We start from the raw sequence: 17,387 nt of genomic DNA, 5'->3' as shown, positions 1-17,387 counted from the left end.
ATTGAACTGTAACAGAAGGTATAAGCACAGGTAACCAGAAAGATGAAAACCATAATGTACTGTACGCGAGGATATCTGAGAGGAGGATAATAAATATAATCAACTTGTACCACTCAGCTGCTGAGGACAGGTAATAGAATACATTTTTAAAAAATTGATATTTGTTATTTCTTGGCCTATGTGAGCTGTGACTGTACCTACGTTGCTTGTTTCCAAGGTTTGGGGCTCAGTACTGCTCCCTGTCTGTCACACTGCTCTTTGATTAACAGACCACTTTAAATAAAATCTGCAGCTCAGGGGCTCAGCTTGCAACCCTCAATTCCAAAACAACAAACATAGATCACACACATTGATAATCTAAATATGTAGAAGACTAAACACAGATAAAGTGGTTTGTAAAAATAATGTAGTATCACAGGCAGCTCTTAATAAGAAGCCTCATCGTGTGTGTCACTTGTGATAATAAGGACATTTAAACTCTCCGAGCAGTACTATCGCAAATATTCATTGAAGGAATGCCAGCTACTGCTAAAGCATCATTTTTTTCTTATTACAGACAAATCATGTAATTTGGGGAAAGGGAGAGTAACACAATCTTCATTGAAAAATACAAAATATTGATACCATTTTTATTCTAACAAAACCTTGTCATTCTTAAAACAGGGAAGTATTAGCAGGAAAACAAATGCTTAAGTAAGTGCTCTCATAGTTTTACTATTTTACACAACACAAAGCAGTGTTTGTAGATTACAGAATTAGGCTACAGATCACTAAGAATGAGAGCCGTGTGACTGACAGCACCTTTGGAATTAGGCCTTGAATAAGCTTTCAAAGCTGAAAAATGTCCAATATGCCTGCTCTTGGCATAATGGCTACGGTTAACTAATATTAAAACTCTATACAGGTAGTAGGCAAAAGGACCTTGAGTTGGGGTGAGAGGATACACAACACAGATTTCCATAAACAAAACGATAAACAGTGTGAGATATGGCTGACCATTCATCCCGGCCAATACACCCAGGCCACCAGATGGAGCCCTCCTTGCAGCATGGATGTGCTCCGAATGCCAGCAGGGAATCATGGACAGTGGAGTTATAATGCACAGCCCTGCTGGATACCATTGGGGCCGCCAGGAGTCGCTGCAGGGAGGCCCAGGGATTTATATTTTCCATATAGCCCGGAAGTATTTCCAACTCATGGGAATGGAAGAAATGATATACTTCTGGGCTGAAGAAAAAGAAGTTTTTACCTGACCCGGAAGTGCTGGATAATCACATGGACTGAGGGCTCATAAGCACTTCTGGGTCGAGGACTATAAAGGACTGTGGGAGATCCCAGACAGATGAGCTGAGTTGGGAGGCAGGATGGCCAAGCGTCTGGGAGTGGAGGATTGTTTATTGGTTATTGTTCTTGGATTTATTGAGTATTGTGGAGAGGAGGGTGCTTTGTGCACTTATTTATAATAATAAATATTATTATTGGACTTTTATCTGGTGTCTGACGTCTGGTCTGAGGGTTCAAGGGGACAACAGTGCCTCTAATTGTCACAACAGATATTACAGAACACAATAAAAGCTGGGACTGAAAATATGGTCAAAAAAGTTAACACTATAAAATATACAGTACATACCTATATACTCACGTTTAAGTTCTCCCGCAGATAAGTCGGGGCTTGATTTTACTGTAAAATTTCTGGTATTTTATAATTTTATAATGTCGGTCGTATAAGTCAAATGCGGAAAACTCACACTATTGGTCCAAGAGATTATGACATGCTAAAGCCCACCTGACAGAGTAACCACGGAGCACACGGCCTTTGTTTTCTATGTATTGTGCCTACGTGACCACATGGTAGTACCCAATCTATTCCGAAGCGACATTTGCACTCTTTTGTGGTTTTTGTATCTCACATCCTCATACACTTTTATGGTAAGAGCATTCGTTATCTACGATGGAGCGTTCAATCAGAAGAAAATATGAAGCTTTTAAATTAAAAGTCATTTAAGTGCCAACAGAAACTGGAAGCTGCACAGCTGGAAAAAAATTTGATGCGTCTGAGAAACTGGTGTGAGATTGGAGGAGGCAAGAAGGCACATTTAAAAAAAAATTAATTAAGTGTCGTATAAGTCTGATTTTAACACCCGATTTATATGCGAATATTATATAATAATAAATAATATATACAGTATATGTAATAATTTCATTACATGGTTTTAACATGTTTTTACTGTGTATATGACAATAAACTTGTGTGTGTGTGTGTGTATATATATATATATGTATGTATATTTTTTTTTTTTTCCGATTGCCCTTTATTTATGTCCTTGTTTATATTAAACACTAGCTGTGTAAGCCTGTGCTGTAAAAAGCCCAGAGTCCTAGAAACTATTGAAATTGTCAGAAAAAAAAATTGAAATGTAGAGATGCCAGGTAATTGAAAGGAACTACTCTGGGCTCTCCTAGAAGGTTTCGTTTTGATGACGTGCTCACATCGCTTTTGCGGCTAAGCAACTTTGTCTGTCTTCGGAGGTCTTGTTTTGCCAATGTGCTGGCCTCGCTTGTGTATTAGCGGCTAAGCGAGTTTCTGTTTCCTCGGAGGTGGAGCCTTTACCCCAACTCCACCTCTCACTTCCGGGCTGGACAGAGAGACACACACTTCCACGTGTAGACGTTTTATATTATATATATATATATATATATATATATATATATATATATATATATATATATACACACAGTGGAACCTCTAGATACGAGTTTAATTTGTTCCAGCACTGAGCTTGTATAGCGAATTTCTCGTATCTAGAACAAACTTCCCCATTGAAAATTATGGAAATCCAGTTAATCCGTTCCGCACCCCAAACATATTAACATAAAAATCCATTTTCCTAACAAATAACACTGATAAATTATATATACTGTAGTCTACCTTTAATAAATAACACTGGTAAATAATATAACTGATTATTAAAAGAATCAAAACAGGTGTCCAAAGTGCAGTAGAGCATTCAATAAATCTTTAAATAAATAATCCTTAAAACAGTTGTGAAGTGGAGGTTTAAAATACACAAGAATAACAGTCCTTTAACACGAGGTTAAAACGTCAAAAGGATGCAGTCTTTAAAAAACAGATGACAATCCCAGGTGCTTCTTCTCTGTTAGCGTCTCACCTGCGGGCTCTGCAACAGGCGAGACACTCTTAATGCAGCGGACCTTCTCTACACCGTCCTGCTTCAGCTGTTTGGCTTGCCTGTTCAGCTCACTGTTCAGCTACACGCGAGCCTGCACTCGCTCGCTCGCTCTCCCGCACCGACTGCCTGCCTGCGCGCGCGCGCGCTCTCTCTCTCTCTTTTATTTTACTTCTTCTCCCCCTTAACCGGCTCGCGCTTCTCTATATATGCGGGGAGGACATGGCAGCTGCAGCCCATCAGCCACAGGAACAATCATGGATGTGGGCAGTTTCCCACCTGTGCACTTAAGTGAGAAACGCAGACACCGCAGATCGCGGCTCGCAACTGCTACCACGCCCCCTCGCTAAGCCGCGAGCTATACCCACAGCCTGGCTCGTGGCTCGTTACGCGAGCCAATGCTCGCATTTAGATCTGAATTTTTCGCTCATACTTTCCTCGTATTTTGAATTTCTCGTATACAGAGGTGATCGTATCTCAAGGTTCCACTGTATATATTCAGGATGGTAATGGTTATAATGACCCTGTGATGGAATGGTGCCCTGTCTAAGGACTGTTCCTGCTTTGTACCCAATGACTACTTTGAGAGGCTCCCTCCAACTCTGCCCTGGATAAGCAGGTTTGGAAAATATATTGATGGATGGAGGATTATAATGATACAACAAATAATGGTACAGTGATCCCTCGCTATATCGCGCTTCGCCTTTCGCGGCTTCACTCTATTGCGGATTTTATATGTAAGCATCTTTAAATATATATCGCGGATTTTTTGCTGGTTCGCGGATTTCTGCGGACAATAGGTCTTTTAATTTCTGGTACATGCTTCCTCAGTTGGTTTGCCCAGTTGATTTCATACAAGGGACGCTATTGGCAGATGGCTGAGAAGCTACCCAACTTACTTTTCTTTCTCTCTCTCTTGCGCTGACTATCTGTGATCCTGACGTAGGGGGTGTGAGAAGGGGGGCTGTTCGCACACCTAGACGATACGGACGCTCGTCTAAAAATGCTGAAAGATTATCTTCACGTTGCTACCTTCTGTGTGCAGCTTTTAAGTATGCTGCACGGTGCTTCGCATACTTAAAAGCTCAAAGGGCACGTATTGATTTTTGACTTTGTTTCTCTCTCTCTCTCCCTCTCCCTCTCCCTGCTCCTGACGGAGGGGGTGTGAGCTGCCGCCTTCAACAGCTTTGTACCGCGGTGCTTCGCATACTTAAGAGCCAAACAGCCCTATTGATTTGTTTGCTTTACTCTCTGTTTCCTTTGAAGAGGAAGATATGTTTGCATTCTTTTAATTGTGAGACAGAACTGTCATCTCTGTCTTGTCATGGAGCACAGTTTAAACTTTTGAAAAAGAGACAAATGTTTGTTTGCAGTGTTTGAATAACGTTCCTGTCTCTCTACAACCTCCTGTATTTCTGCGCAAATCTGTGACCCAAGCATGACAATATAAAAATAACCATATAAACATATGGTTTCTACTTCGCGGATTTTCTTATTTCGCGGGTGGCTCTGGAACGCAACCCCCGCGATGGAGGAGGGATTACTGTATATGCACATTACTACAAGGATGATTTTTCAATTAAACCATAATGCAGGAAAATTCACAAAGCATCACAATATTTTACCAAGGTTAACGTTAAGCTGATAAATGAAAATACACATACATATAAGTAAAACAGCCAATATGTTACAGCGCTTAACCATTACCTCTGTATTGTCACTAGCTTATTATTACAGATAAAAAATGCATGCCCTATTGATTTGCCCTTCACTAGTAAATGAACATGACAAGCTTTGCACAACACTGAACTGACTAAAAGTTTTTGTGAGTTAGTTCTGGCTGTATCCATATGTGGACTGAGGTAGAGACTGGTATTTACAAGGACACTACTATCATTCTTTATTTCATGCTACAAAATTTTAGTGCTGTCAAAATGAGTCAGTGGTTAGAAGATAATATGCAAGACTAACATAATCCGAGTCATTAAAAAAGATTATACTTTGTAGTTTTTTCAGTTGCTTTATCATGTTGTCACCCAGGCCTAAATAAAAGTCAGTCAGCCAGTTGATAAAGCTGAATGAGCTCTATTTCAACCTCTTTATCAAAATAAAAATCTCATTAAAAAAAAAAAAAAAAAAAGTGAAAGATATCCACGCAGCTATAAAATACATCCTGTACAGGTTAATAAATTATCATCTTTCAACTAAAATTTTATAAATGTAAACCTGCTTCAGGCAAGACCCAAAATAACTAAAAATAATAGCCTGTCTTGTACTTCCTTGTGAATTTTTGTACCCTTACCTGTCGACTGGAGATGGGACTGTGCTGAACAGAGTTGATGGATGGCACAGATGTGTAAGCATTGCTAGAAGAGAGTGACACTGTGGCTAGAGAAGGGGTGTTAGCCTGGCATTGCTCCCGCTTGTGGATCATAAACGCAGTGAGAGAGTTGAACTGTTTTTTACATTTCCCACACAGAAATACATCTTCATCATCTATAAAAATAGGAGTGAAGAAGAAAGAACAAATGAAGACCACAGACAGACAGTTTCATGCATGAGCTAGACACACAAACACACACAATATAACAAGAAACAAACCCTTCTTAACAGAAGATGGAATGTCTTCAAACACCTCATAAAACTATACTCTGATTAAGGCATGTGTTACAATTAATCCTGCCACATCCAAACAACTACTCTTTTTAACATACTATAAAGTTAGTCATTTTCCATTCAGCCATCCGTTTTCTGCATCTGCTCAGTCCAATTTAGGGTCACACATACTGAGAGAGTAACTATCCTAGTAGGAACAGCAACAAGCCAGGGACCAACATTAAATGGGGTGGTGGCCCACTGAAGGGCACATTTGTGCCCACACATGCATGCCATTTTTGAATCACTAAATGACAGAATGCATATCTTTAGGGTGTGGAATATTTGATACATTTTTTTCATTTTTTCAAATAATACATTGTGACCACTGGGAAGACATCTTAAAACCCCAAACATTTGACACAACTGTACTGGAAACAAGCCTAGGTCAAATTATTTTTTTCTCATTCAATTCTTCACAAATGCCTTCCATGGGCTTTTTCTTCTTCATTCATTATTATAACAGCTCCTTCGGTCATCTTTGCCAGTCTTCTATAGGTAAGCCTGGTCTAACACCACTCGCTTAACTGAAAAGCTTCTTTTATGCTGGACATGGAGTATTTCTGGTGCACCAATATTGAATCCAGGAAGCACTTCTGGGTCAGGTGGAATCTCTTGAGCAAAGAGGACCTCCCTCTAGCAGCACCTAAGGATTCCATCGGAGCAGTTCATTGCAGCCCAGTGGGTGTCCAATTCAGAGCAACCTCAGAGGCCTGCTGTCACCCAACGTACAGGGGGAACACATCTCCACAGGAGAACGCCGGGATGTCAGTCAGCCAGTCCTTGCCTTCTATGACAACACTTTGTGAAATACATACTGGATCTTCAATTTCACAATCATCACACCAATAATAAATAAAATGGTACTGTTTAGATGCCAGTGTTAAGGACCACACTGGACATTATCTCAATGAATAATGAAGAGAGAAGCAACACTTCAATCACACAAAAATAATTACTAAATATGTGAACACCAAGTCAGATTCCAAAGGCTGTGTGAAAATAGAGAGCTTGTGTGTGCATTTTTCATACATTTCTTACTGAATAGCAGTTTTGATTTCTAGATTGTTTTTCTAATTTATTTAATAAACACTATCTTTCAAATATCAATACCATCATTGGCCATTATTTTATCTAAATCTATGTATCTCTCTATATATAAAAGAAAATCCTGGAATGGAAAGCAAATGCAAGGCTACGATACGTGATCCTCTCGGAAGACAATTTTAAAGACCCGCGAGACCAAAGACACTTGCCACGGTGCAAGACACACCCTACTTACAAGGTAAGACCACGGGCAGAAAAAAAAAATCAGTAGTGTAAAGGCAGTCACGCAGCACACACAGCTCCAGGGCTCTCAGTGCATATAAAGTGTATAAGGTCAATATGGTGGAAATGAAACGTCGACGACTAAACAAAGATGAAAGAAAAGCATGGAGAAAAGAGACCCACATGCGGTGGAGAGAAAAAAATGCTAAAAAGAAAAACAATAATCTAGGTGCAAATTTAGAAAATAAGGAAAGTGATAATCAGCCCAGAACAAGTGGAATTGAAAACAAAGCATATCCAATAGGGCTCAGAATTAAAAGATTAGAACTTCATAAACGGGAGCAGCGTTATACGTCCTGCAAGAAAGAGATTTAACCACGCCCGGGCTGGAAATAAAGGACAATTATTGTTTTTACAACGTCACGCGAGATAAGTCAGTGAGCCATCATTTAAAACAAGTCCACAGACCTCTAACTAAGCAATTGCTGGATTGCTTTTGGCAGACACGCACAATGTGCTCCCGGCTCTTAAAACAACGACATGCAACAAGCAGAACAGGCAGCTTGCCAGCAGGTTGAAGCCTTTTTTGTTTTAAGTGACTGATAGGTCCGATTGAGGGGGGCGGAGTACAGCACGGAAGGCTGATAGCAGGGTACTGATTGATGCGGTAAGGGGGAGACCCGGGGGAGGAGAGGGTGCTAGACAGTTGTGTTTGGGGTATGAAGTCGGCGATTGTTCAAGTAAAACGTTTGTGACACTTTATTATGTCAGTCGCTACAGTATCCAAAAAAAAAAAAAAAAAAAAAGATAGTAAAGATCTCATTAGCATAATCAAAAGGTGATTAATCATCAGAGCCAGGTGTAATTGGAAAAAATAGCCAGGACAAAGCATGGTCGTCCCACAACAGTTAAAGCAACGACAAGTTTAATTTCAAAGAATACACAGTTCGGTCAGGTGTATATTTATGATGACGCAGATGCAAATTTTAACAGGCGACAAGTAAGGTGATGTATATATTCCGCGAATAACATTAGACACCAAAGGAGATCGTGATATGCGATTCGTATTAAAATGTTTACAGTTTACCGTGAGAATAGCTTTTGCTATGACAATTAACAAATCAAAGGGACAACCATTAGAAAACGTCGGATTATTTATTAGAGAAACAGAAACAATATTCACTCACAGGCGATTATACGTTGCGTTGTCACAATGTATTTCCAAAAACGGATTCAAAATTCAATGCTATCTTGAAGAAAAGGTAATTCCAAATATTGTTTTTAATAAACCTTTGAAGTAAAATGTGCAACTAATGAAACTGAAACAATTCCAAAGAAAAAAAAGCTTTTAAAATTGTATATTCGATTAACCAAACAGTGGCACAGTGGGTAGCACTGCTGCCTCACAGTTAGGAGACCTGGGTTTGCTTCCCTAGTCCTCCCTGCGTGGAGTGTGCATGTTCTCCCTGTGTCTGCGTGGCTTTCCTCCGGGTGATTCTTCCCACAGTCCAAAAACATGCAGGTTGGGTGGATTGACGATTCTAAATTGTCCTGTGTGTGTGCGAGCCCTGCGATGGGCTAGCGCCCTGCCCGGGGTTTGTTTCCTGCCTTGCGCCCTGTGTTGGCTGGGATTGGCTCCAGTAGACCCCAGTGACCCTGTAGTTAGGATATAGCAGGTTGGATGATGGATGGATTAACCAAACACAGGGGTTGGCGAGCGAAGCCCCCTAGTAATCCACAAAAATCAGAACATCTAATCAACACTGAATGTAAAACTGAAGGCATTCCATTAGAGATTTGAGCAAACGTATTACACAGGCAGATTACTCTTTGGGTAGGGTTGTGAGCTTTAAAGATGGGACATTATGGGTTTCTGTAAGTAGGTAAGTTTCTAAAAGGTATACACTTTTCACACAATTATGTTTCTTACCGGCAACTAAATCCTGGAGAACTAGCGTCTACCCTGTGAGTATGAAAGGCACATGTAGGAACTAGACCTTGACATAAGACCAGTTCACTGCCAAGAGACACACCTCTGCATATTCTCATACTTAATAAAAAAAAATAAATTACCCAGCATATCTCAGATTTATGGTAAAGAACTGACTTGTTCCCAGTCCCACCCAAACTACATTCTTTTACGTTTAACTTGAGAACATCCTTACCAGTGAGGCCTATTCCTGTCAAACACGTAATCATTTTCATCTCATTCTTTCATCACGTTGCTTCATGTTACTAAGCACCACAAATAAGTTGTAAAAAGAAATGATAAATAAAATGAAAATTCATTGAGCTCATTACACCAATTAAAGAAAACAGCTGTGACAATTAGCAGGAAGCAGTCAGAGGCCTCCTTCTTGGCTAAAAACCCAACTCACCCAGCTGGATGGTGGAAGCTGCCGATACATTCTGGTTAGATGGGTCTGTCACTCCACTTTGTCCATCCAAAAGAGACTGAACAGCCAGCACCGTCTGATTGTCCATCCCTGAGAAAGATGAGCATATATGAGAAACTCTGGTGAATTATGGGAAAACAGAATTTTCAATTGAACATAATTATTAAAAAAGTATATAATCCCAGTGCCTTATATAATTAAAACAATATTTCAATTAAAAACAAAAACAAATTAGCCACGCACAAAAATCGCTAGTCTTCATGTGGCTTTAAATTTAATTATTAACAAACTTGAAGTAAAATACTGCTTACAGTGCTGCTAGCTTGGAAAAACAGAGTCCCTCTGTCAGAAATACATTAAATTGCTCTAATTCATTAATCTAAAAAAAGACACCTCATCACACAGTTGCACACTTGCATACTTTGCACTAAAGGTGATATTTTAAGCAACTGCTAAGAAAGAAAAGAAAGTGGTAAACTGACATCAGTTGTAACCGCAAATTCATATTCAATGCCTACAGTAAGGCAATATAACCAAGGGCTGTAGAAGCTGAAAGATCTTTGTATAACAATCAACCCTTTTTTTTTTTTTTTAACAGAAATATATTTTAAAGAGTTTTTTTGTGAATATTATAAAAAAAACATTTTTATTTTAGGACCATTACAGTATTGTTAATTCCTACATTAGAAAACATTTGGAACATTAAATATGCACAATCATGAAATAAAAGAGTAATAAACAGCTGAAAAGTAAACAAATAAACACCGTTAACACATGTAATTATAACAGTGGGAAATACAAGCAAAACAGATTTCAGCTGCTATTGGCTGGCCACCTACGGCTCATCTCATTAGAAGAATGCTGAAAATGCTCATTCTCATTTCTTTTTCATAAAAGTATGACAGCACAACTTTTCTAAAGCGGAGAGGAAAGCCTTCATATGTGGTTCCATGTTATTATAAGCATATTGCACGGTTTCATAGTACATAAGCAAGACATACTTCTGAGCAAGTGTGCTTTAGATCAAAACTTTTATTTCTAGTCTGACATAGTTACTTGGCTGTGTCCGCTTCCTCTCCAGTATCCGAGACAATTCACACCGAGGTTTTTCTCAAAAGGGAGCAAAATATCAAGTGTTCCCTGAATACCAGCTTCATTCTAAAATCCATTTTAGTGAACAATTTGAATCTATTATTTTACATGCAGGCTAGATGAGAAACGGTTCTATGCAGCTAGATACGTGACAAGAAATGACAAATTACTAACTTTCAGCCAGATATGTGACAATAAAATGACAAACTGCTAACTTTCACTCCAAACATTACTTTTCTAACCACACTGAGTACTTTGACAGAATAATAATACTAATATACCAAACAGTTTAATTCAAATTTCAAATAAAACATTCCCTTCACGAAAATAAGAGCAGTAAAAAAACTGCAAATTATGATATATTGTTATGGTATATATTTACTGCAGGGGTCTCCAACTCCAGTCCTGGAGAGCTACTGTGGCTGCAGGTTTTCATTCTAACCCTTTTCTTAATTAATGACCAGATGTTGCTGCTAATTAACTCTTTGCCTTAATTTTAATTGATGCACAACTTAAGACTCAGGCCCCTTAATTATTTCTTTTTTCCTTAATTAGCAAAATTTGTCCCTAGTGTGTGCTTGGTGTATGTGTGTGTGTGTGCCCTGTGGTGGGCTGGCGCTCTGCCCAGGATTCCTGCCTTGCACCCTATGTTGGCTGGGATTGGCTCCAGCAGAACCCCGTGACCCTGTGTTAGGATATAGTGGGTTGGATAATGGATGGATGGATGGATAGCAAACAATACTAAGACACAAAGTGAACCAACAAATAAACAACAACCACCTGCGTCCATCACACAATAACTGAAAATAAAGAAAGGTGAAGGCCTCAGAAATGTTGATCTGCTCAGGTCCACATGCTCTTAAAAAAAACAAAAAAAAAAACAACAGTTTTGGAAATGTCTGCCATGGCAGAATGAGTGCCATGGAATTAAGTAACGGGGTTAATTAGCAACGAGAACAGGCTTCAAATTAAGAATGAAGTGAAATTGGTTGGAGTTTGAGGCCCCAACTTAGTTAGTCATCTGTTGGCTCACTTTACATCAAATTTATGTTTAGGTGCCGTTTAAAGAAATTCAGCAGTCAGAGTCTCAAGAAAAGTCAATTAAAATAAAGGGAAATAGTCGATGAGTGGCAAAAACTGGTCACTAATTAAGAAAAGGGTTAGAATGAACACTTGCAGCCACAGTAGCTCTCCAGGACTGGAGTTGGAGACCCCTGGTTTACTGGGAGCTTTGGAGGCTATGAAGACTAGGTGTTTACCCACCTTTCCCAATGTAAGGGATTCAGACAGGAGCACTCAAATAGGTCTTTATTATAATCAAGGATATTAAATGATTAAAGGTAAATCCTTAACCAAAAGCAGAAAACACCAAGTCCCGCAGCTTGTTGGTCACCCTGGTATATCAAATGCAGGAAGACAACTAAAACTTCACTACTATGAGATTCAGCAGATACTGGACATCAACTGTAGGTGCAAGTGTAGTAAAGCAAGTCTAAATACGGTAGTTAGAGGTATTCCATGCATAATTATTTACTTTGTTTCCGAATTCACTTAAACACCTTGATGTACAGTACACTCTTTATGAAAGCATCACTAAAACCGCTAACAGTAAAAAACGTAATATCCATCCATTATCCTAACAGGGTCACGGGGGTCTGCTCGAGCCAATCCCAGCCAACACAGGGCGCAAGGCAGAAAACAAACCCCAGGCAGGGCGCCAGCCCACTGCAGGGTGAAAACGTAATACTAAAAATATTTTTTACACAATGGATACATTAGTCCTCATAACTCTGCTTTTTTAGTTATGGGTTGTGAGATGCTATAGGCTATTTTAGCAGCAGCTAATGAAATATCACAACATTAATTTAGCTCCTGGTCTTTCTTTAAATATTAGCAGATCTTATAAATTGGTTTTGCACTAGTTATCATGTCTTACGGTTCATAAACGTCTTTTCATTCCTTAGCTTTATGTTACTCTGTAGTAATTTAAACAGGTCTTACTTTCTTGCCAGTCTGTAAATCAATGCTATTTCTGCCAATCCAAACACAAACATAAGAGACAGTTAAGAGCTGGGCTGATAAGAACGGACAAACAATCAACTCAGCAAACACTTCATAACCTTACAATACATTACTGTGAGGTGGTTTAAGCCAATACAACAAGTATTTGTTTACTTATAGCAAAGTTAGGCATATCTTTAAATTCTAATATTTAATACTAACACGCTAAGCAAGAATGCAACCAACAACATTCTACATTTTTCTTCAATAGTAGACCAAGAAAAACCAAAAGCTATTAGAATAAGAAAAAAAAACTCTGATATCATTAAACTGCACACAAAAAAAAAAAAAAGTTAAACTTTATCATCAGCCACTGTGAATCCAAAAATAAGCATGATGTATGTGATAATTGTCTTCTGTTTTAAAAATATGTTTAGTCAAACTGACACTTTATTTATAGGTTTCTGTTGCCGGATTGCTCGCAGCACACTCTTTTCTGTTTGGCTAGGTGATGGAGTCTTACAAGTGATCAGCATAGCGGTACGTGTGCTTCATGCTTTACACCTGGTGCTCCTAGTAACAATGCACTTATGTTTTTTCAGTATGGTAAGTATTGTGTTAGGTTATTTGTTGCTTTAAAAAGTAATCTGAATTTAACACACATTACTTTTAACACGTTACCCTACTACAATCACCGACTGTGTTGCCGAGTTTAGTACTGTACGTTCAGCTCACCAACATAAATGTAATGGTTTCTGAAATATTAAGACAGATTATTTCAGGCAGGAGAAGGAAAAATGTGATCTCCCGAATGTATCATGTAGACACTTCTACCTCTGGCTGTTGAACGCGTGCGTAAAGCGAATACATGTGCAGGCTGACAGAGTGTAATAGACATGCGCAGACTACAAACTCCTTAACAGTAACTCGGTTAAGGGTTTACATGGCCACACAATCGGGTTATTCACTGAGAGATCTACCTCTGTTAACAAGGTTTCTCAGAGGCCAATAACTTGGTTTCTCTAAGCAGAATAAGGCTTTACATGGCATTTGAGAAATCAGGTTTCTGTGAATAACCAGGTTACTGAAGTGCATGTAAACGCACTGAATTGACAATAAAAGTCTACCATAAACTTGTAGAGTATAAAATGACGCATCATGCAAGAATTCTAACATAAACTGTTTGATGTTAAAATTAATAAGTGTACATACAACTAACAGCTTCTACAGCTTTTTTTCAATATAGGCTCCATGAGAACTGGAGTCTATGTATCAAAATCACATACAAAAAACAACAACATCATGCTTGAACTCTAACGTACCTGTTAAATGTTAAAATTAACAAGTGTGCATATAACTAACAACTTACTATAGATTTTTTCCCACCAATACATGAAATAAGGAGAGTCTATCCTAAAGCTGCTAGAACACCAAGTATCAAAATCACATACAAAAAACCCGATACCTCATTCTTTAATTTCAATATTAATATAAACATTGATTACAATTTAAAGCTGCTAGAACGCCAAGTATTAGTATCACATACAAAAAAATCCAGATACCTCATTCTTGAATTTTAACATTAATATAAACATCGATTACAATTTAAAGCTGCTAGAACGCCAAGTATTGGAATCACATACAAAAAAATCCTGATACCTCATTCTTGAATTTTAACATTAATATAAACATCGATGGAAGGCACGGTGGTGCAGTGGGTAGCGCTGCTGCCTTGCAGTTAGGAGACCTGGGTTCACTTCCCGGGTCCTCCCTGCGTGGAGTTTGCATGTTCTCCCCGTGTCTGCGTGGGTTTCCTCCCACAGTCCAAAGACATGCTGGTTAGGTGCACTGGCGATTCTACATTGTCCCTAGTGTGTGCTTGGTGTGTGTGTGTGTGTGTGTGTCCTGCGGTGGGCTGGTACCCTGCCCAGGGTTTGTTTCCTGCCTTGCGCCCTGTGTTGGCTGGGATTGGCTCCAGCAGACCCCCGTGACCCTGTAGTTAGGATATAGCGGGTTGGATAATGGATGGATGGATAAACATCGATTACAATTTAAAGCTGCTAGAACGCCAAGTATCAAAATCACATACAAAAAAAATCCCGATAACCCATTCTTGAATTTTAACATTAATATAAACATCGAATACAATTACAAGGGTAAATACAACCGGCCAACTTTCTGATGCTGATCCGCCCCCAAATATATGATTACGGAGAACCGGCGTGGATGAGGAATGAACTCGAATCGGCACCCTTTGTACACAACAGCACTCACTCACATTGTACTTATCCAGATCCCAGTTAATGAGTGTCGATCACGGCAATCGTCATCTCCAAGTGTTCTGCATGCACACCCCAAGCTCGACTGCTTCTCGTAGTAACTGAACGGTACAAGCTGCCCAGGAGTAACAATCGAACCAATCCGACCTGAATAAACGGAAGTGAGTTCTCCGGAGGGTGTCCCTTACCGATGCGTGCCCGTTATCCATCCATTCTCTTTGCTAAAGCTGCTTATCTAGAGAGCAGGTTCGCGCGGAAGCATCCTAATCTCTTAATGGGGTGCACAGTGCCGCTTATTAGGGCAGCATAAAGTGCAAGGCAGTTAACACCTAACGCAAGTCCACCGTAGTGCATGCTCCTCAGGATAATTTATGGTCGCAAAATAACCGGACTGTCACGTCTTCAGAATGGGGAAGAATAAGACAATAGTCGCAGAATAATTCATGCGGACAACATGCAGGCTGTGCTGCGACTTGAACCCAAGCTCTAGGGGCAGTTACGCAGCAGCAGTGCTAGACGACAGCGATGTGCTTTTTCTATTTTAAGTTATACACGAAAAGGCCAGCGCACCCGGTGACCGTGCCTACTCTCACCCCCCGTTAACTGCACACCTCACGTACCCTCCCGTAACCGCCTGTCACTTCGGCATCAAGTACCGCAGCAGGTGCTTAACAAACGTGGCCGGCTGCCGGTCATCCGGGATCGAAGCGCAATTTACGCCGCAGTGAGAGAACGCGACGTAAAGTTAAAGCCACGGCGCATTAAGTTCACAAGCGGGGGACATTAGTAAGTGTCTATCACCCGAAGGCTTCCACACACGACCTTTCGGTTTTAAACAGTAACAGAAAGTCTACAAAAGCCCCCGAGTGGGTAAGCCCGCATACCCCGGTGGCTGTTAGCTGCTCTGCCTGCCTGCCAAAGCCTTCCTTCCCCTAAACTCTGAATGCAGTGCACCGCAACGGCTTCGACACGACCCCTGCCGGACGCTGGGAGCCCAAGGTGCTGTCCAACCTGCCCTTCTTCCGCTCCTCTCGTGTCACACCACGCCAAAGACAATCGACTGCCTTGTTTTCTCTTGTAATTATTACCTTCCAATGCTTCAAATATAGCTTGCGCCATCTTGTACTTGTGTGCATGCAACTAGCATGCTGGGAAATTGAGAAACAGGAAAAAGGCGCGCGGCGGCGAACGTCTACTGCCCGCCCGGGAGACGCTGAGCAGAGCAGACGGCGCGCGCGCGGGAATGCAAGCAGTCAGTCAGTCAGTCAGTCAGTCAGACGAGCTGGCAGGCGGCTCTGTGTGAGTGCGGCTGGTGAGGGCACAGAGGGACGAGGAGAAGAAACGACGGGCCGGTACTTGCTGCTATCATTTCATGCTTTTATTTTTATTTGTTATCCCATCCACGGCCGGGCCACTTGAGAATGATCATCACGTAACCTTTAAAGATGTAGTTCACTGATCTCCAGGTTACAGGACAGATTTCTTGGAGTGCCAATAACTGATATGAAATGGGCACAACACATTTCTGCTATCGTCAAGAAGGCTTACCAGCACCTTTACCTCCTCAGGTTTAATTTTCTCTGAGTCTGTAACCCCTACAGGTGCACGGGAGGATGAAATTACTGTGAATTATTTGTTATTAATCAAGTGTTCAACACAAATATTTGCGAAATTTCTTTACAGACAATTGAGCTGAAGTGACGTTAACATTTACTCTTTTACGTGATGTCATGTGTGAGATCCGTACACATACAGGCATGCGAGGTGGCAGAGGTGACCGTGATACTAAATCAGAGGCGAATGCCAATGTCCACTTGTAACACAATAACAAATATTTATATCTTAGTAGAATCTAGTATTTATTTATTGACAGCAAGTCACAACATACATAGATTAGCATGAGGCCCCTATGCTCGTGGGGCCCCGGGGCAACTGCCCAGTATGCCCATGCGAAAAGACAGCCCTGATCCTGGGGTGGCACCTGCTCGGCTCAAGATCATAAAGCCCTGAAGAGGGTGGTGAAGGTGGCACAAAATATTACCAGTCCCCAACTGCCTTCTGTTCAGGACATTCACAGCACTCGCTGACTTAGAAAGACAAACTGTACAATTAAAGACTTCAGCCATCCTGGGCAGTCGCTTATATTAATCTTTATTTCTGGTAAATGGTACTGCGCTGGAAACGCATGTTGTCTCTGTGTAATTGAGTGATTGTGACTGCACGCATGTCTGGCACTCACACCAGCAGATTTAGGGGTAGTTACTAACCACACGTTGTAATTTTATTTTGACAGATTATATATTATAACAGATCTATATATAAAAAATGCTAAGGTATGTCCGTCTGCCATGTGATTACCCGCAAACTGCAAGGACTAGAGCCTTGATCTTGGTCTTAGTCAAGTGCTTATGATGTAATATGTTCTTGAAATTCGTAAACATTTAGGTAGTGGCAACCTGCTGGCCATAAAGGATGGCAAAGTGAACTTAAGTTGTGTGTTTACCACA

The 17,387-nt window shown here is 40.4% G+C and overlaps 1 protein-coding gene across 3 annotated transcripts in view; it reads right to left on the bottom strand.

Annotated features, from left to right (window-relative positions):
* znf341 (zinc finger protein 341) overlaps positions 1–16,046 on the bottom strand; it is a 43,602-nt gene extending 27,556 nt beyond the window's left edge. Inside the window, exons 1-3 of one of the 3 annotated variants that reach the window (XM_028812395.2) lie at positions 15,969–16,046; positions 9,491–9,598; positions 5,491–5,684 (exon numbers count right to left, since the gene is read on the bottom strand). In XM_028812395.2, the coding sequence (XP_028668228.2) occupies positions 5,491–5,684; positions 9,491–9,598; positions 15,969–15,999 (333 nt within the window). In that variant the 5' untranslated portion in view covers positions 16,000–16,046. Of the gene's footprint in view, positions 1–5,490; positions 5,685–9,490; positions 9,599–15,891; positions 15,936–15,968 lie in introns of those variants that run through there. The other 2 variants (XM_028812396.2, XM_028812397.2) reach the window with 2 other exon arrangements.
* Between the last annotated feature and the right edge of the window lie 1,341 nt (positions 16,047–17,387).

Source organism: Erpetoichthys calabaricus, chromosome 10 (assembly GCF_900747795.2).
Source record: "Erpetoichthys calabaricus chromosome 10, fErpCal1.3, whole genome shotgun sequence".
NCBI lineage: Eukaryota > Metazoa > Chordata > Cladistia > Polypteriformes > Polypteridae > Erpetoichthys > Erpetoichthys calabaricus.
Note: the sequence above shows the minus strand (reverse complement) of the source record. Positions and strands in the feature narration are given on the sequence as shown.